The sequence below is a fragment of the Rhipicephalus sanguineus genome, chromosome 6 (genome assembly GCF_013339695.2).
Source record: "Rhipicephalus sanguineus isolate Rsan-2018 chromosome 6, BIME_Rsan_1.4, whole genome shotgun sequence".
Taxonomy (NCBI): Eukaryota; Metazoa; Arthropoda; class Arachnida; order Ixodida; family Ixodidae; genus Rhipicephalus; species Rhipicephalus sanguineus.
The window spans coordinates 153023708-153044971 of NC_051181.1; the positions used below are offsets into that span (position 1 = coordinate 153023708).

Here is a 21264-nt window from a genome sequence, read left to right on the forward strand (position 1 = left end):
TATGGTTTAAACCCCCCCTCCTACCCAAAAAGATTTCTGGCTACGTTATTGCCATTGTTTGCTAGTCATCCTGTACCAAACTAAAGTTCTACAAAGTTATATTGTGTTAGCTGTCCTGCAAGCTCATCACAAGTCTAAAGAATCTGTAAATCCCTTTAACAACATAAAGACAAGCATTATTATTGGTCAGTCAATTCCTGGAGTATTTTTCAGTGTATGCTTCTATGCTAAAGCAAACAGCACAATGTCTATTGCTCTTGAAAGGCACCACTTTAGACACTGCATTATCAACACAACATGTGACCTCTGATAACTCGAGGCCTTGTGTGAATGGGTTGCATGTTTCGTGTCACGCTAGTTTGTATTTTGCTTACAAAATATGCTTAGCCCCTTTGGGGGACATGGCAAGAACAGTAATCACAGTATGTCTAAAGTATCATGAACTTGTTCACAATCAGGTGTTATTCGTAAGAAGTTGGAAAACTTCTTGTGAAACATTTGTAGAAAAAGCAGGACTTGTATGTCCCACCATCTACACTAGCCATTTTCATTAAACGAAATCTGCACTTCTATTGCCCACATCTAATTACTATTGCTTACCTTTGTTGTGTGCAGAAGCACCTTATCCACACTAGTGAACAATGCAGTGGAACGATGCATGTTTTGCATGCTTTTGTTAAGCTTATTGAGTGCCTTTTGTACCATCACCACAATAATTTGGAAAAAATAAAACAGTGGGTGCTTTATGGAAAGCCTGATAGGGTGCATGTGTTTCTCGTGGTTCTGTGCTGCATGGATGCAGCAAATGCCTGGTAATGTATTGATGCTAGGAATACATTAAGAAAACTTAAAAAGGCCTGCAGCTTTTACGTTTCTGGGAATGCATATGATGAAAAATGGGCTTCAGCTCTCCTGTATCTTAACTTCTGGAAATAAAATTTGCATAAATAAAGGTCCTACAGAATGAAAACATTGCAGAAAGGGAAAATAAAGTAAACAACGCATGCTAGGTTTCTGCCATACAGGAACCTATATGAAATTTAATGAAAAAAAAGTTTAATGAAAGTGCACTAACATAGCGGCCCATAAATATTCAGTTGTACGTTCAATTTTATTGCTGTTCAGTAGGTAAGTTGCTCTGAAAAGTGAGGCCAACCAATCTCACTTTATCTAAACGTAAATTTAAATTATAATTGCACTGTTTTATGATAGACATCGTCCAGATTAATTTTTATTGGTTTATATTTTTGGTGTGGTATTACTTAAGTAATGACGCTTTACTCTAATTTATTTTTGGACTTCATCGTATGTTTCAGGTTTCCAACAAGCTCGATATAGTGACAGCAGCGACAATGACGGTTAATACACCAACGGCATACCGCATGCTCTCGGACTTCGTGACAATGATGCCAGGTGACACGTTCATTCAGAATGGCGCCAACAGTGGTGTCGGACAGGCAGCCATCCAGATTGGCAAGAGTATGGGCCTCAATTCCATCAACATTGTTCGCGACCGACCCAACCTACAAGAGCTGAAGGATAATCTGAAGTCTCTAGGAGCTGACTATGTGGTTACTGAAGAGGAGCTGAGGTGAGGGACAATTCCTACAATTTTATTTTGTTTTTAGCTTTGCAATGACAGTGCTGCTGCTCATTGCTAACTCCGCTGGTATAGCAGCACTTTGTGAGTCATAGCAAGTAGTCTACGTTCTCTATGGATACTTTATTGATCATCAAACAAAGCTGATTAAGTTTTGTAGCCCTTTGGCAATGAAATGACTTAAACAGGAACTCAAGGGTGCTTATGGTCAGTGAAATAAGGCTTCAGTGGGGGCTAGTTGGTATTGCATCATTCTTCTTACTGTTCTATACTGTTACACCAGGGCAAACAAAAAAAAACGGAAAGACGAGACATATATGAGAAAGACAATGTTAGTGAAGTCAGTGTTAGTCAGACCAATGTTAAGTTCTTTTGTTGTTCTGCTAATTGAACAGACCCTCGTTATTAATGAATGCAAGACAGGAAATGAATGAAGGGCTCATTTCTTCCTTAGGCACAACCTAGTGGAACCAGCGGACAGTGAAGCCAAGGAAAGTGTAGGGGACATTATTTGTAGTCTTTAGCCGTAGTGTAGTCGATTTGATGTAAATGTAAAGGAATGAAAGTGGACCAAAAAGCACCTTTTGCCATGGGTAGAGACTGAACCTACAACCTTTGGATAATGCGTCCAGTGCTCTTCCAATTAAGCTACAAGGGTGGTCACTCTCCCGTCCACTTTACTGGGTATTTCTGTGCGTGTAAACCTGGGAGGGTTAGCCAGTGCCACTCATAGACGTGACAGCAAATGTGGAACACTCTTTTTTGCCAGCTGGCATCATGTAGCATGTGATCGTTTTGTGAGCTGGCAGCTGACCAATAGACCTTTGATACCACCTAAAGGCATCAAGTCTGCTGGAGCGAGACCCTCCGTATGAATGAACGAAGGGGGAATGCATCAAGGGCTTGTTTCTTTTTGAGGCACAACCTTATGGAACCAACAGACAATGATGCCAAGGAAAGTATAGGGGACATTATTTTTAGCCTTTAGTAATTATGAAATAAATGGAAAGGAATTAAAGTGGACAAAAAAGCAACTTTTGCTCTAGGTCGGGACTGAACCTGCAACCTTCAGATAATCCATCCAGTGCTCTACCGTTTGAGCTACGGAGGCGGTCTCCCTCTTGTCTACTTTACTGGGTATTTATGTGCATGTTAGCCAGCGCCACTCATAGCCATGGCAGTGAGTGCAGAACACTCTTTTTCAGCAGCTCGTAAGAAAGAGCGTTCTACAGTGTATGTAGTATGGGTTCCACGCTGTAGTGGTTGCTGATATGTTTTTGCCCCGTAATAGGTGGTTATTGAAGGGGAATTCAGATAGAATGATGTCACTATATAAAGATTGAGAATGAGAAAATGAGTGGGAATTCGAAGGGGAATTCAGATAGAATGATGTCACTATATAAAGATTGAGAATGAGAAAATGAGTGGGAATTCGAAGGGGAATTCAGATAGAATGATGTCACTATATAAAGATTGAGAATGAGAAAATGAGTGGGAATTCATGGGAAGCAGATAAAACTTACAGGTATGCAATAGAAAGGGTTAGAACAATGGCGAAAGGAATTGGCTTCTTTTTGCATTATTACCCATCACATTTGTAATTAAAACTACGGAAAACAAATTAAGGAGTGGCTTAAGGATTGAGTATGTTCGTATGGGGACAATCTATGAAAGGGATGAGTTAGAACTATGTGGGGATTCTAACATTGGAGCTGTTTAAGGTTGAGGTTATTCTCCAGGGAGTACTTGCAGTTCCCGGTGGGTACGCACCACAGAAATAGGAGAATCCCTACTACACACCTAGTCCACTAAAAATGAAAAAGTATGCAGGCAAAAGCATATGTGCCACAAGGAGAGAAATAAAGAGAGAAAAAAAGGAAGGAGAAAAGGGAGAAAGGAAAAAAAGAGGAAAGAAAGAGAGAGAGAGAGAAAGACAGAAAGAAATAGATAAAAATAAAGAAAAAATAGAGAAAGAAAGGAAGTAAGACAGAAAATAAGAGAGAAGGAAAGACTTTGTGGAAAACATTTGGTTGGGAGAGTAGCAGGAAAACTTGTATGGCCTCATTTGTACCGATGCAGACCATGCCTAACAATGTGATGCCACCAGCTCCACCAGCCTTTGTGACATTAAGTCAGTGAAGCTGGTTCAATTTTTCACTCATGTTGCAATTACATTTTAAGAGAAACAGACAACGGAGTTGGAGAATACTTGGGACTGATTGATTTCCATGTTCAAATAATAAGGCAAATTGAAATGAAAGCCAATGAACATAAGAATTGTCAGTGGTGGGTGTTGAGCCCACGTCTTCCACAGTACACATGCTGTGCTTTACCAATGAAGCAACATTGCAGCCATCATCCTGGACGCTGTCCTGGGCATTTTTGTGTCTGTGTAATACTAGGCATGAATCCCAGATATTGAGCTTTTATTAAGCCCTTCTTAAGTTCGCAGTGCTCTGTTTAATCACTGTAGGCAAGACAGTTTTGCTTATCTGGACTAGATTTTGGGTTGTTAATGTTCACGTGTAAGATGGCATGCTTGGAAGCCATGGTTGTGGCACACTTCTGCCATTGTCATCTGGTGCCACAAAAACAAAACACAACTTCAACATTAGTTGTGTGTTTCACTAATGATTGTGCCATGGTGCAGCGGTTATTCCCCCATTCACATTTTTGGTTTTTTTATGCGAGGTTACTAGATCTAACTCTGGAGAGTGCTAACCAGAACCACTCATGCCTATAGTGGCAGTACAGGAAACATTTTTGACCGACAGCATCACACAGCGTGTGAACTCTAGTAGCAGGCACCTGCTAGTAAGTGCTTGTGCGCTGTTTAAGGAATCGCACGTGCCAGAGTCCCTCACTCTGAAATGAACGAGAAGAAAGGGAACCGAGGAGCCTGACATTGTTGGTCACAACCATGTGAAGCCAAGGGAAATATGGGGGATGTTATTTGTAGATTTATTTGAAGTGTAGAAATCATGAGCTAAAAGGAAATAAAGTGGACAAAAAATTGAGACAGAATCAATTCAGGCTGCATTTGATATGAGAAAACATCACTGGATGGATATAACAATAATATCTGGGGTTTAACGTCCCAAAACCACGATATGATTATGAGAGACGCCGTAGTGGAGGGCTCCGGAAATTTCATCACTGGATGGAGTCTGAATGAAAACAGTACTGCAGTTATAGTGGTGGATTGCTTACATTAGCCAACATTTGCCAGCACTTACTGTACTTTAGTTAGCGCATTGCGACACTGACCAACATATGCAAGCAGTAGTCAACGCAAGCCCATATTGACCAGCATTTAGCTATTTTTTGCCGACATTAGCTATTATCAGTCATAACTTAGCCAAACCGAGCCGGTGCTGGTAGTAGGCAAGTAAACATAGTATGCCTGGACACCACAACTCGCCTTTCACAAATCCTGGGTAGTACTTTAAAATATGCTTGTCCATATAGGAAACAATTCACTACTACCTGGAGCCAAGCCTGCAACCTCCACTCTACGCATTGGTTGTACTATTACAAAATGTGCTTCTATGATCATTTGTTGGTTATGTTTTCGGCCGCATTAGAGCGTGTTTGCTGTCTGTTTTGCTTGTGTAATGCGTTACGAAACTCTACATTTACAGTTTTTGTCATTATTGCCGTGTTTCTTTCCTCTGCCCCCATCACTCTTTGCTTTTGTGTTATGAAGGACTCAGGTGATGAAGGACATTTTTGCTGTTGTGCCACCGCCGAAGCTTGCTCTCAACTGCATCGGGGGTAAAAACGCCACCGACATGATGCGACACCTCATGAAGGGTGCCACCATGGTCACCTATGGTGGGATGTCACGGCAACCTGTCATAGTGTCAACGGCCTCTTTGATCTTCCAAGACATTAAAGTAGTTGGCTTTTGGAGAACACTGTGGGCCAAGGAGCACGGTAACACCAAACTTGACGATGAAATGTACGACTACTTGACCAAGGTTTCTATGGAAGGAAAGCTGCAGCCTCCTGCGCATAACTTGGTTCCATTCGAAAATTACCAAGATGCTGTGAGAATGTCCATGGAGTCATTTGCGGGAGCCAAGCAAGTCTTGGTTATGGATAAAAGGTTTGCATAAGGTTTAAGTGGAGTATGAACTGAGAAAGAGCATTTGTTGCAGACTAGGCCCAGATATGATCGTGTCTGTTAGCTGTGGTCAAGGCTGATTTCACTATTCTACTTCTCAGTGCACATTTTTTTTGGGCGTGGGTGGTCATTGGCTGTGCACCAAATGCAACATTTATATTTTTGAATCACACCTTCAGAGCTGAGAAAGCGCAAATGTTTTGTACTTAGCACGTCTGAGTGATAAACTTCATACATAATTGAGTTGCTCAGGAACTAAAACCTTCTGCATGGACTCACTGTTACATATTATGTAGATACGTTCCATGTTACAATGTCTCACAGTCAGTGATATTGCTTTAATTTCACCACACTAGTCTTATAGATGTGAAATATGAGTTGATGGTGCCTACTTAATTCATGTCGTGTTTAAAGGAAGACTGTCTTTCTCAAATGTGTAAAAAAAAAAAAACTTTGTTACTAGTATTTGAACATGAAGGAAATGTTTTTACAGCTGTAGTCATGCATATGTATGTACAAATACGACTCATGGTTTCATGTGCAGTAGTGATGGAATGAATATGCAAGTATTATTGCATCAACTCTTAATAAAATTTGTTTATTGCCGCAAAAATGTATCCAGCAATGGAAGGCTGGCACCCTAAATATATTGTCCTGGGTTGTCTCAACGTTTTTGGGAACAAAAGGATGTGTACTTAAAACAGTTTTGTAATAAAAATTTTGCCTCCTCTTCTCACTCTCTAAAGGAGGTAAAGCACACCACATAGAAACAGCAGCCATGTTCGTAAAGCTGTTCTTACAGAAGATTCATATATTAAGGATACATGCTGTTGAGCAGTAGGGATCATTCAGATTAAAGCAAAAGTACTTGACTTTGACAAGGAGACCTTATAAGGGAACGCATTGTTAATCTGGCCAGACGATTGTGGGTACATTGAACAAACCTTAAGCACATCTGGTCCACTCAGTTCATGTGTACATGTATCACAATCACTGCACTGCACTTCACCATTGTCTGTGGTGCACGTCATCACACTTAGAAGGTTCTTCTACGGATCACTTCTTGAATATTGTCTGGGTACTTGACACTGAAGCGATGCATCACCGTATACTTCAGAACATTGATTCTAAGTGCACTGTATTAGCATGGTCTGATCACATGCATAATAAAAAAAAGCAAATGAGCAATATATGTTCCACTGCAATGTCTGCACATACTTGGGTGTTGAAATGTGTGATAACTTCTTGTTTACTAAATAGGATAAAGACCAACAGGAAGAAATAGTTACACTCTAGGTCCGTGTCGCACTGTCTCTTCTCTGCACTTTCTGCTCAGTAAAATTCCTTGTATTGTCCTTGTGGTGCATTGGTCATGTTTTAGGGAACTGTGAAGTCAGGCTAGAAGCACTACTTGGCATCTGTGCCTTTTACTGCATTGTAACTTCATTCAAAAGCTTAATCATGGCAGGCACTGCAGGATTCATTTAATAAAAGTTCTTGTCCAAAACTGAATTTTAATATCATGCTTACAGCATGAATTGCTTGCTTTTTATAACTACACGTTGTTTTGAGTCTGTTGCATGCGAGTTTTGCATGACGATACCATAGCAAGAACATGATAGAGTCATGTTTACATCACTGCCCTTCCATAATATGGTCACATCGGCTGGTAAAAATGTATGACCACATAACTGGCGTTACCCCAATGCAGTTCCTTTCACAAAATATTCTGGACAGCTGGCGGTGTCCACTTGTCGAAATAGCACAGACCCAATGTCTACACATTGTACACAGTAGTCAGTTTTTGTACAGAGTGGCGTCAGGCTGGGTAACATGCTCTCGGCTGTCTTTCTTGTAGATATCTTAGACATCTCCATTCTTGAAATAACTTGTTTCCTCGCTGGCTATTTCTTCCTTGCTGACGAGGCATTAAGGCGAAGCCAACATATTTGAATATATTCCCTTTGGTATTATCACCTCATGTGTATTCTCTTGTCCTTGATATTTCACTTACACAGGGAAAGAATGTCAGTTCTGGAGCAAGAAATTGGTGAAGTTCGATGTCTCTTTGTGTTACAGTGATTGTCTTCTGAGCCTTAGCCAGCCTATTGACATCCTTACACTTGATATTCTCGATGTCTCATGCTGCCATGGGCATGTCACAACAATGTGTAGTTCAGGTCTCGTCCTGGATAAACTCGATGCACTTGCAAACTCCTGGTTTGAAGAGGCACTCGGTGTCGCTTTTTTGTTGAGCCACAGTCTCACACAAGGTCCACATCCTGAACATTGTTCCTTCACTTGCTTCAAGTTCAAAACCTGGTGGCCTCTGGCTTCTCAGCAGCCTTGTGTACACTCTCAACCGAGAGTGCCTCGTTGATTGTGGTTTTGCTCTCATATTGGTCTTGCCCGTCACTGGTGCTGCTGTCTTCGGCGAGGTCGTCCTCGTAGAAGCGTTTGATGCGTCCACTGAGCAGGAACTGGCAGGTGTAGCAGACACCGGCGATGGCCAGAAAGATGATAGTGACGAGATGCAGTGTGTAGCGCAGCTTGTCTGGATCGTACACCCAGCAGTTTCCACGCCGGCCACATTTTTCCTCCCAGATCATGCACGAGTGGTCCAGGATGGCTCCGTATATCAGGGGATAGGGTATGAAAGCTGTCAAGACAGAGAAAGAGAGATGGCTTAGCATGATGATTTTAAGCATTAAGATCAGCAACTATCCGACAGGAATGCCTTGAGGGTTTGTCTTATGACTGAGTCTGAAGAAAAAGAAATAGAATAATGTTTCTAGGTTACATCACCCTTGATCAAGTGGACCGATTTAACAAGGTCAACACGGCATGGAACTAGCATTATACTACTAGTATGTGCTAACTGAAACATTTTATGCGTTTCCAAAATTCCTGCACAACTAGCGAAATTGTCGTGATATTTACTTGTTCTTGGTATTTCACTTACAAGTCAAACCTTCAATCAAGTCTTTAAGCTCTTCACAAGTTCAAGCGAATTCGACAGCTTCCCGTAACAGTGCATGTGTTTGCAGGGTCGTCATAATACCAACTCTATGGTTGTGGTGTTAGGAAATTTTGATTTCACACTAATGCCTGAATAAAAAATATGCCTCATTTGCCTTAGAAGTAACAGATAGGGCCTTAGGTTTTACACTATGCTGATTACTTATGACCCCTTCAATCAAGTCAAACCTAAATGCGGTTTCTGCTGCCAAAGCACGAGAAAAGAAATGTGCTGTCCTTACCAAGCATGTGTAGGATAGAACCGGTAGTCCCCATTGCCATGCTCTTGTCGATAGGGTCGACACATCTGCAACGTCGAACAGAGGCAGATTATGTAATTATAGTCCCTGAAGCATTAACTTCTTTCGAGATGTCAATCTCTGCATGTCGTAAACGATATGTTGGGCATTGTGGGATTAAATAATGGATATGAGTAAACCTAGCAGTCGTGCGATGATGAGAAAGGAAAATGTGTCTTGGTACTGGTGCTACTCTTTGCCATTCTAGCATCACCACATAACGGACAGATCACACTGCGTTGATGGTGCTAGTAAATATAGTACACGATTCCTCCATCTTTATTACCATCTTTGAAAAGTTGTTTTAACTCATTCTGCCCTGCCAGATGGCATCGTCATGAATCAATAAGAGAGAGAGATAATAATCTTTAATGAAAATCCCGGAGAGGTTAGCCTGGTTTGGCGCCTGGCTTGCTACTCCGGGTGTCGGGTGATGACTATGGTATATACAATGAATCACATACACACACACGGTACGTACAGTCACATACGCATATAAGCACTGTCAACGCACAGATGGCAGTTGCCAGGGTGGTAACACTAATAAAGTGGTAATGTTCTGTACGAAGATGAGCTAAAAAATTTGTAGGATGTTCAGGTCATACACAAAGTGGTCAGTTATGATAGTTAAACAAAATTTCTTTGAAGTTCTGGAAGACTATACAATAGCGAAAAAAGTACAGCTGAAATTATTCTCGTCTAGAACACGCATAAGAGTACGTAAGATTTACATTGAAACTAGATGTTCGAAGCAGCCTCGAGCAGCATATGAGCAGTGTCTCAGTTGTCGCATGACGAAAACGTACGTCAAAAGCTGGGAGTGCGCTTCTAAGTGCCTGTAGCAAGCTACAGGAAACATTTGAGATCTGCAGGGGCATCATAAATTGGGATTTCTTTATAGTGAATCTTTTGCACAGTATACTTCGCTGCATAAACTAAAGATGATCTCAATATAGTGCACCTGAGGAATATTAGCAGGCCTCCTACGCGACCCGTGGAGCCTAGGAACTGGCCGGCGATCACTATGCCCAAGAAGAGGCCCAACTTCTGACACGTGTCGCCGCAAAGCCCTGACGTCACGTAGGAGTCGTCCACTCCGTGGTCACCTCCCGCGATGCAGCTGCAGTCCTTGTATATCTGCGAAGCCGTCGATACCAATATAAATATAGTCGTTGTTGCGCAAACGTGGCGCAACGTGGCGCGTTGTTGCGCAAATGCGACGCGCTCGCGGCTCTCGGCTCGCGACTCTCGCCGACCGACAGAGAGAGCGCGTGCCTGATAGAACAAAGCGACAGTGCGAATATTCGTTATGACAACGAACGTGCGAGGAGGAAATTGACATTGGCGGAGGTTGACGTCACACGCATGCACAAAGTTGTTTTCGGGGTTTTTATCGGTAGGAGTAGAGCCATCGCTCTAAAATGATCTGGGTGCTCATATTTTGTCCTTGTACTGCCTACAGCTAGCTGTGTCCACACATACATACTATCCAAATGGCCACCGTGCTTTACATTTTCTTATGTGTCAATCCGTTCCAACGCGATATGGGAATGGTCCTGGTGCGGGACCACTCGAATACAGCAGTTTGCATTAACTGCCTACTACCAACTGCACATATCTGTCCTTTCTGCTGGATGACTGACGCCATCTGTACATCCACTCCTTGTAGTGCCCTACATTTAATTAAAGCGCTCTGACAAAATGGACATTATTGAAACGCTTGTTAGCACACACGGTCTGTTATCTTTTGAGAAATGCTGGCTGGCAATCAAGAACGAAGCAGCGGAAGGACGGTACTCATGACGGCGAGATATAACGACACATGGCACTGACTGACTTTGATGAAGTTATTGAGCGAGTCAATGTATAGAGGCACCAAACCTCGATTCTACGACATGCTGTCCTCTACATGTGAACCGGTTGCGGATAGAAGCAACGAATTTAAAGATATTTGCTTTAATTGGATGACCAACTTACCGTCACGTTCATCGGCGATGTACCCGCGCTCCTACAGCCGGCGTGGCACGGCGAGAAGTAGCTCATCATTTTGTTGCTCGAACACACAGGCTCGTATATCTGGGTGTTGCAGTTGCAATCCACGTTGCACTTCTCCAGCAAAGAAGTCCTGCAAAAAAAAAGAATGTTTCGTCAAGACGCGCAAGTTCACGTTTATCCTCTTTGCCAAGTACCTGCTGCTGTGGACATGCGCACGTACCGTCGGTTCTTTTGCTGCCGCATCTTTCGCAAGGAATTAAAGAAAACGCGATTTTCTTAAAAAATAAGACAAATCTTGATGTCAGCTAAAAATTTAAGCCCAGTTAATGAAGGAATTGTTACTTCATGTGCGGTGCTCCGTGCTTAAGTTAAGATGAAGAGGAGGTGAACGCAAGAAAAAGAAGTTAAACAGGGAGGCGGTAATTTTATTGCTCTTTATCTTCCTAATTTTTTTTCTACTTTAGTGATAGGGAGGTAAACATTAATGTAATTATCATCCATACGCTACACTAAGTCTTCTTGGCCAATCCCCCAGAGTGGGTATGTGCCAATCTTGGTAGGCTACAAACAAACAAACCAACAAACAAACAAACAAAAGCGGTATTTAATCAAAATAGATTGGATCTAGCTGTGTCATATATGTGTCTCTAGGAGCCTCCTCATTAGGACATTGTCATAGGAATGTTAGCGCTGCTTTTGAAAATTTTTAAAATTTGAATCAAGACGCTTTTGATCTAAATTCTTAATTTACCATTATTAAGTCATCGATTATTCTAATTTTTTTTTCAGAACTCGTACACATTATCTATGTCCGTTTGTATTAGACTATCTGTTTCTTGGACAATCCCCCTAAGTGGGTGTGAGCCACTCAAGTAGGTGTTCAAGTTGGAGAACTCTCTTCGTTAACATCGCGTGATTTACATAAGAGTTCATGATTTCTTCTTGCGGTTCGTACTACGAGACAGGGATGACAAGGCAGGCATTGCGCGCTGCGCTACTTGTCTTGTAGTCCCTTTCTCGTAATACGATGCGCAAGAAGAAATGAACGACCACCAACTAGCACAATTCATCGCTTTGCTCAGATAGAGTGCTGATCCTCAAAAACCCCCATGCAAGAAAATGTGGGCTGTTTCGCCGACCTGTGGCTGCGCGGTAATCGTAAACAAGTTTTATATCAGGGCGGATGCATACGGATGAGTGACTCACGCGCTGGCGTTACTGCCGGGAGCGACGCCAGCAATGGTGGGGCTCTCGCAGCCGATGAACATCATGGCGACGAAGCCTGCCATCATGGCCACCTCGACGAATGCCGAGTAGCCGGCCACAACGCGCGGGCCTGGCCGGAACCGGTGTATGACGACGCCACCGACTAAGATTCCTACAATATTCGTCACCACTTTGGCCGCCCCTGGATAAATAAATCACAACAGAGGAAGCAAGTCGGCGTTTCCGCGTTATTGCTCTGCTTATGATTGTCGAGACACAAGGCGCCAACAGCACAGAAATTGACAACGATGTCCCCATTCTTGTTGCGTCATTAACGGACGCGCAAAAAAAGGACAATGCATCCTCTGGAGCGTTTAGGGGATTTTTCTTACGAACGCGTAATGACACCTTCCTTGCGACATATACTTACAGAAGAGTACACCAAAACAGCCCTCAGAAACAGTCATGGACAGTGCTCCTAAAATCTTGTTCACTCGCAGGTGCTCTGGGGTCTGCCTATTCGGGAACATCCACAAGATGCATTTTCTGTTAAGGCCCGTGCACATTTAGAAAGGAGGTGCCTTTACCTGGGTCACCGTGCGCTTGCGGGCATAGGCGTGCGCACACGGGGGGCGGCCGCCACTCCTAATCACTTAAGAGGGGGGCGCAAAATCTGCCCCGTACATTGACCCTTCTAGTCACCTAAGAAGGGGGGGGGGGCGAAATCTACCCTATACATTGATTAGTAGGGTGGGGGGGGGGGCGCCGCGATGAACCTTTGCCCCCTGATGGGGAACCCTGCGCACGCCTATGCTTGCGGGGGATGGAAAGAGAGTGAAAATTTGGCATGGCGTCACCTCATTACATAATCTGAAGGCATAGGGACGGGGAACATGCTACGTTCTTTTAAACGGTAAGGGGGGTGCCAGAACCTCGGAGGTGCTCCTGGTTTTGTTTAAAGGGGCCCTGCAACACATTTTCACCATGGTCAGAAAACGCTGCCGATCGGCAGTCGAGGGTCCTGAGGACACGTGATCCAGACATCCCCCCCCCCCCCTACCTGCTTAGCTTTGAGCGCGCTCGCTGGTACGAAAGAAGAGAGAAAGACTTAAAGCAAGCGTGCGACAAATCCCTGTAACTCCGCCCGTGCATGACGGATTCTAAAACCTTTTACCGCATTAGTGAGGCAATAGACTCGTTTAGTGAAGCTATTCGATGATTATTTGAAAAAGTGTTGCAGGGCCCCTCTAAGTAAATACAGCGTTCAATTATCAGTACTCGAAAAATGAATGAAGTTGCACACAGCGTGAAAGCTGTAGGAAGTGTATTCACAACGTGAAAGCTGTAGGAATAAGGTACGCAATGGCTGTAGCGGGCACCACACAAGCTCCGAGATCTAGCGCGCGCATACGCACGCATCTCCCATAGGTTCATCGCATGCCGCATGCGCAATCTTGCTCCCGCTTGCGAGTTGCGTGCGCAAGGCCGTTGCGCGCGCTTAACTAAAGTTGTCTATTGTCCCGTGTACTACGCCCAGCGCACTGCTTCTGCCGTAAGGCCTGCATCAGTTCTTTGCAGGTGTCATTACCTCACTGGATGGTAATAGAGCGATAGCATGAGTTAATCGCGCCGGCTTACCTGTGTAGTAGTTGGCCTTGGACGCCGATTGCCTGAACTGGAACTCGACATACTTGCTGAACGAAGTTCCAAAGCCGGCTGTCGCGAGAAAGACGAACACCAGGCCGATCGTGTGGAACATGAAGATCGGGTTACGGACCAACCGCTTCACGATAACTATGATGTCTGCAGTGTAGGGGGAAAAAGTGGTATGGAAGTGTTAGCATGCTTTACAAGGCGCACTCACTTTTTTCTGCATGCCGGTTTCACTGCATGATGGTTTCATAGTGCACAATCTCCAAGCCTTTCATAGTTTCATCTAACACGAGTAGTCGGCGGGCAGGCACGGACACGAGAGAAGAGATCAGAGCAGCACAAACGCCAGCTAACAAAAACAAAGAGCGCCCAGCGGCGGAAAACTGACATAGAAACTTATCCGCGCATGCGCAGGAATGCAGCGCTGCCTGTAAGAACGGCAGACGTGTGGTCTACGCGAGAGATAACTAGTCAGGCATTGCTTCTTTATGCAAGTTTATCGACGGCTGGCCCACACATGCGCTACCACTACTATCGATATGCCAGGCCTCTGCCATCAGACGCGTGTCTTCATTCATGTGCCTGTACAACGTTGCACATTCATCGAATTTCGGTGTGCATTTACTGTCTCGACAATATAAAGATAGGTTAGATAGTCAGCCTCCGGTTAAGACCTCTCATGCTCCAATAATCTCTGATTAACCGAAGGCTCACCATCTAATCTATCTTTACATTGTCGAGAGTGTCAATGCACACCGAAATTCGATGAATGTGCTGTGTTGTACAGCGTTTCAGCGAAAACGCATGGACATAGAATTTCATTTAGAGCAATTGTTTCCAAGAAAGAGACTTGGCACTTCAGTGTAGCCAGTTACCTGCAGAACTGTTGGTCATCACTATAATTTTTTCCTATGCGTAATTCCCAGGCTTTAGTTCAGTTTTTGACAGAGGAGAATCCTGGCGATGTAAATCTTTTTAGTATGGGCATTGAGGACCTTTATTACTCTCTGCTGTGTGATGGGCTGTTAAAATGTGTCACAGACTCTATTAATAAACAAGTGCGGGAAACGGTTTTCGCTGATGAATTTGCTGTTTCTACGGGGTGTTTTCTAGAAATACTTTCCACGTGTTTAAAGTCGACATTGGTTGGTTAGAGAGAAAGTGTTTGTGCAGAAATCAGGAATTTGCATACGTCCTAAACTTGCACCGATTCTTAGTGATATATATTTTGGTAAAGTTGACAGACGCTTAGAGAGCGCCTTGTCTGCATGCCCACTTTAATCATGAATCTATATCATCTAGCTTGATACACTTTCTTGTAAATTAATTAATTCTAAAATAAAACATGTCATATGTCCTACATTACTGCAGTAACACCATAGTCACAATTTAAACTTTTGCTCTCCCTGATCTTCTGGTTGTCTGACGATGCACGCGGCCGTCACTCAGCGTCATAAAAAGGCACAATAAACGTTCAAACCAATAACCTTTGATCATGGCGATGCTGATGCCGTGCTGGCCCGTTCCTTCGGCGCACTTGGCTGCCTTGTTCGCCTTCACCACCGAAAGCCTCTGCATGCGATTCACTTTGTAGTTCTTGCCGGCGGGCAGGATGCGCGGGAACATCATCATAGGCAGTGAGACCACGGTGAGACCGATGGCGAACAGTATGTAGCCCATCCACCAGGCGCCCACCCAACGGGGGTCCTTCGGCGAGATGCCTGGATTGTCTGCGCAGAGAGTTCACGTGCAAAACATATAGGTTTTTACATTGCCTTTCTGAGAGAGATAAAAAATCGCGAAACGGCAGGTAAGTCAACCAGAAGTATAACGTCCGATTTGCTACCCTATACTTGCAAACCTTGCGGTTGGCTCTTGAGACACATCACTTAATTAAGAACGACACTACCTTTTCACTCACTTTACACGACCCTGAAAAACATCCGCCATATACACTTCGCCATGTTAGCTACAGGAATAACAGGATCAGGACAAACTATGGTTCACAAACGTTGCACTACCAGATTACAACACTCTTCAACAACAACAAAGATATAGAAGAGATAATAAGAAATCACAAATCAGGAAAAATAGTAAAGCGCCAAATAAGTCAGCTACTTCTTCGATAGTTTTTTTTTTTTTCAGTGCATATTGCCTGCTATTTGTGTTCAATGATTCCAGTCCTCAACAATGACACGTTTGATTTTATATTTACCTGTAAAATGTTATTTGTATTCAAAGTTGTACGTGAACTATTACTTCTTTTATGTAAGTTTTCCGTGGCTTCCGTTGTAGTCAGTGCTTGTGTGCAAACTGTTGTTTTTTAGGCGTCAATGCCTTTAGTCCTCTCTTTCCGAAGTGTAACTTTTTGCACTTGAATAAAATGAATTCAATTCAATTCAATTCAATACTATGGAGAGGGGGAAAGGGAAAGAAAGATGAGAAGAGCGGAGAGAAGAGCAGCGCTCGAGAGAGAGAGAGAACGAAAAAAAAATGTAGTCGTCTGTCTAATAGGCCACCGCCACGCAAAAAAAAAAAAAAGTTGAATACACCCTTAATTTATTTCCGCTGCGACGACAGTTCGGGTCGGCATTCTAATACCGAATGTCCTGACAGGGGCCTGTCGTCAAAGCGGTTCAACAAAGCAGCTAGCGGGAGTCTGCGCGCGCTGTAGCGAGCATCAGCAATGTTCTTAGTACGTAATGGCGGGCTAGATGGTAGCACATGATCTTTGGAAAAGCAGCGTTAACATAAATTGTGTGTCTTTGTGCGTCCTTGTTTATTAAGTTTGTGCTGCTGTTATAAAGACAATGTTCTCACGATACATGCTTCAGAGTTTCCGGGTAGTCCAGAACGCACAGCTACTGCCGTCGAGCAGCTTGCTGCCGCTTCGCGAACGCTGGAACAGCCTTACATTGTTCTTTTTTTTTTCCTTCGTGCCAATAGGACTGCTGCTTACTACACTTATATATTACTTGCATAGCCAGGCGACAGTCCAAATACGCAAGAACAGAAGTCCGGAAAGACGCAGACGAAGCACTATGTATAGTTCTAACAAAACGTTTATTGACGACACTGTTTGAAAGCACATATGGCTTTGTTAGAAATAGCGTTTCGCCCATGTGCACTTTTTCTTGTTCCTGTACTGGTGTATATTGGCGCGTTATACCAACTTCGTATCACCTGACTCGTCCGTACGTTTATTTTACGGACGCTCTATTTAGCGATTCTGAGAAGGTTATACGGAACGTGAATGCACAATGTGCAGCCTTTGGTTGTGTTCCGTTTGTTCATCATGCTAAGAATTTATCGTAACACATTTACCGAGGCTGCATGTATTGTCGATTGTGAATACACTCGAGCGCTCGCCCTTGTCTTCCGTCGGGCGCGTTATGGTAAAGAGATACCGTTTTAGGTTAAAGTTTTCTTTTGCCGTTACATGATATATCTTCTGCACTGAATTCTGTGTACACGGCTTCATCGTGTGGCTATTAGTACTATTAGTTGATGTTAGTGCGTAGAAAAAAAATCAGTTTTCGCCGCAAGGGCGAAGCAACGAATGCGATAGCAACAAATTGGAATGTTGTACGAAGTATAGCTAGCAGCTAACCCCTCTAGGATCGGATCTTGCGTAACTCTACAAAACGCTGGCGTAAGAGAATACGGTCGCTGCATGGAGCAAAGCGGTTTTCGTGCCGTCGGTCGTCTCAACGCGAACTACGTGGTGAGAGCACAGCGCGCGTACATACAAGCTATATAAGCTGTCAATTATGTCTGTCAAGATAACGCGCTCGCAACCGCGCATTTTTGATCAAAGTTAGCAGTTGCTGCTCGAGCGATCGACGCAGCTGCCCCCTCACTCCCCCCCCCCTCCCCTATCGAAAGACGGGCGGGGCATTTTATGCTTGAGGAGTTATACCGACGGCAGGCGTCGCACGCGGGCCGATGTTGTTGCATGCGCTTTTCGTGCGATGGAGATGGCCGGCTCATTTCATCTCTGCTTCAGCCGCGTTCATCTCCAGCGCTCTTAATCGCGTGTAGAACATACGATGCGCCGGGCGACGTTATCGATTCGGACTTTATACGGAACGTGATGGCGATGGCAAAAACCCACCGAGAGTATTCATAAACGGTGAATAAGCGAGGGTATGGAGGACTTCTTGTAATATACTCACGGAAAGGGTCTTCGTAAAAGCGGAGACATACCCCGGCTGTCAGAAATCCGACAACGGGGCCGAGCAGTCTGAAGGCGAGTCCCATGCCTGCGGGTGTAGCAAGTTCGTTTTGTTTTGCAGATAACATCAAAGGGACAGGGAACATGCAAAAGAATGAATTTTCGCATATAGGAGCAACAGCAACTCAGGCTAAACTGATTGTTTAATATTTCGATCACTCTCTCGGTTCACTGGCGGATGAAAAAAGAATCAACTGCAGAAAAAAAAGGAAAACTCTACTCTTCAATTCTTTTCACGGTAAAATATATGTGTTCCGCTCGCTTGAAACTTGCGCGTAAAAAGACGCTGTAAGAATGTCATGGAGTGAGTGCCATGGAATCTCCTAAACGCTTGTAATATTGCGTGGCAGAATCGTAGAATCACGTTAGGCGTCAAAACATGTGAAGTGCGCAACGAGTGGGCGGTTTAAAGCTGCCCACCCATTACAAAGTGCGCAGCTGCGCGGGTGCGCGTGTCACCGTACAGATGTGTAGTGGGTACTTTGCCAATTTGCAAAAGGAATAATTATGGGCACTTGGCACGTGCACTTATAGTAGGCACTCCAGGATAGTCAGAAACGGCCACTGTTAAGCGCACAAACGTTCCTTTCCTTACGGCACGGTTGAAGGCGATGCGCACGGGGCTTTAAATTTCCCGCACCCTCGTAGATCGATCGAGAGAAAAAATGATTGATTGGGCTTACCGAAGTACAGGGGCGAGTTCTTTTTGCGTATATTGTCGTCCATGTAGCTGCTGCCAGCAATGAAGAACGTGGATGCGCCGAACCCGTTCAGAAAGTTTGCGGCGAAGAAGAGCGCGAACGGCGTGTAGCTGTCCGCCATTGAGGGGCCCGTGCATTCGCGGTGTCCACTCATCGCCGAGTTGCACAGCAGGCTGTCGGGACTGCGCCTTCTGGCTCCCAGCGCGTGCGCCGTGTTTGCTGCGAGAACGATAAATTACACGTGTTTGTTCCTTCTACAACTATAAAGTGAATTATATTATACTCGGTAACAACCTAAGCCAAAATGTCAGCTCCGCCCACAGCAATCTCTGTCCCTCCCACAGAGAATTTGCACGAGTGCTCCATCCAATAGCGCTTGCTCATTTGCGTGACGTCAAGGCCTCCTTGAGTGTTTCAGATAGTCGACTTTCCCATACGGACAGATGTTTGTGCCGCTGGTTTTTGATCGGAAACTTCAACGTCCTAGTAAATTTCGTCAGGTACTCTGAAATCGCTGCTCAACCAAACGTGACGTTTTAAATAGTAACGACGAGCCCTTAACTCTTAATATACCTAGTATTTGCATTAGCCGAGAAAAAGTACCTACGGTTCGAGCGAAAACTAGCTAGCACGACGGTCTTTCACAGGTGCAGGGCAGACGCGCCGTGGTTCTTTGGGCGGAGATTAGACATTCTATCAGGTTGTAACTGTCTAAAGAATATGTTAGAACAAGGATCGTTAATGTACGGCAGCATGCTAGGCTACCGCTGCTGAAGAAATTCTTAGACGTAGAGAATCATCGTCCATACTGTGCGTACGTCACCATTTTCCTGAGGATTTAGGGATAGGTTTTCCGTCTTCGACAAACCCAAATTAACTTCGCGTACCCGAAGCGCTACAACCTGCTTAGATTCTTTTGTATACAGATCCGTATTCTTTTGTACTGCCGGCGGTTCGCGTTTCCTAACTTTGGTCACGCAAAGTCGGGAGCTCCTTATACTATCTCAAAAATCCACCGATTTTGTGAGCTCCAATAAATCTCATACTGTCCTCACTTGTGACGGTAAAATACGGTAACGCTGTGATTCAATTTATTTTTATTTATTTATTTAGACAGACTTTACAGGCCCGAAGAGGCATAGGGTCAGGGGGACAAATTGTACAATTAAAAACAATATAATCGATGCATACAGTGATGCGGAAATTGACACGAAATGAAGAAATTTACATATTACGGAACCAAACAAATGTTAGAGGTGAATAAATAGATAAGCCTAAGAAACGGCAAGAAGTTGCATAGCATAACAACAATAACAGCAAGAAGCATTGCGTAGCACTAAGTAGTATTGCATGAAAGCATCAAGTTACATTGCGTTGCTTGTACCATGCGCAACACAAACGCACTTTATCATGTCTGATAAAGTGCGTTTGGATGTTTATACATTGCATAAAACATACACAGCAGTGCAATGGAGACGATTGAATTGAACACCGTGACCAGCTTCCGTCGGTTTGTGTAGTGATTATAATATTCCCGTTGTTGCTTCGGCGGTTCCATTCAAGTGTCCTTATATGACTCGATACTGCCTTGTTCGACAAAGTTTTTGTCGAGCACTGACGGCTAACGCACACGAATAAGGCACCATGTTATTTTACCGTCACATCGTATTTTACCGTCCCAAATGAGGAGAGTATGAGATTCATTCGAGGTCCCAAAATCGGTAGATTTTAGAGTGTATAAAGAGCTTGCGATTTTGCGTGTTTAACGATACATTAGTATACGATTCGCAGCAAGGCATAACTGTAAAATCTGTTGAAGGGCATGAATTATATACAGCCCTGTTTGGAACATATAGCTCAGCAATGAATTCGCCGCAGATATCGTTCTTGTGCAAAAAAAAAAAAAAATAGTGTGCCTGCTCACTTATCGAGGGCTTTCGTGCTTTGTTTTGTGATGGAAGCAGAACTCACAAACTGAACAGTGCTTCAAGCTCGACATCTTCCTTAGTAATCAGTTTATCGTTGACATCTGCGACGTAGAGTTTTTGCATCGACTACCTTCGGTAACAATTGACAAACAGCCACCATTCAGCGAAGAAGGGCGCCTTTATAACCATCGCTGTGTAACCCTAAAGGTGGGTGAATGTCTCTCACAAAGGATGTGCAGTCCCGGCCCGTAGATCATGTAGGGCACAATGCTGATGAAGCAGCTGAGCACCACGATCAGCGCCCCCATGCCCATGATCTTGGGCCGACTGATGCGGTTCGCATAGTAGCCGGCCAGCAGGTTGATGATGATGGGACTCAAGTTGTCCGCGATCAGGATGATGCCCGTCGTCTGGCTGGACATCGCGAACCGCCTCTCGATGGTCGACAGCGTGCCCACGAAGTACGTCTTGTACGCTCCCTGCGAGCGAACGCGAATTGCGAAG

The 21264-nt window shown here is 44.1% G+C and overlaps 2 protein-coding genes across 3 annotated transcripts in view; one reads left to right on the plus strand and one right to left on the minus strand.

Moving 5' to 3' along the window:
• Window positions 1-1316: 1316 nt before the first annotated feature.
• Window positions 1317-5736, plus strand: LOC119396817 (enoyl-[acyl-carrier-protein] reductase, mitochondrial; the record flags this gene model as incomplete). The annotated part of the gene is given in 2 exon segments (XM_037664152.2): window positions 1317-1591; window positions 5307-5736. Coding segments are annotated over 2 exon segments (687 nt in total), but the record flags the coding sequence as incomplete, so codon positions are not given.
• Window positions 5737-6164: 428 nt separating this feature from the next.
• LOC119396815 (solute carrier organic anion transporter family member 74D) overlaps window positions 6165-21264 on the minus strand; it is a 66655-nt gene continuing 51555 nt past the window's right edge. For both annotated transcript variants that reach the window (XM_037664150.2, XM_037664149.2), the window contains 10 exons: window positions 20987-21239; window positions 18815-19051; window positions 18073-18159; window positions 15385-15627; window positions 13883-14047; window positions 12245-12446; window positions 11021-11168; window positions 10005-10180; window positions 8987-9051; window positions 6165-8385 (listed from right to left, as the gene is read on the minus strand). In XM_037664150.2, the coding sequence (XP_037520078.1) occupies window positions 8039-8385; window positions 8987-9051; window positions 10005-10180; window positions 11021-11168; window positions 12245-12446; window positions 13883-14047; window positions 15385-15627; window positions 18073-18159; window positions 18815-19051; window positions 20987-21239 (1923 nt within the window). In that variant the 3' untranslated portion in view covers window positions 6165-8038. The remainder of the gene's footprint in view (window positions 8386-8986; window positions 9052-10004; window positions 10181-11020; window positions 11169-12244; window positions 12447-13882; window positions 14048-15384; window positions 15628-18072; window positions 18160-18814; window positions 19052-20986; window positions 21240-21264) is intronic.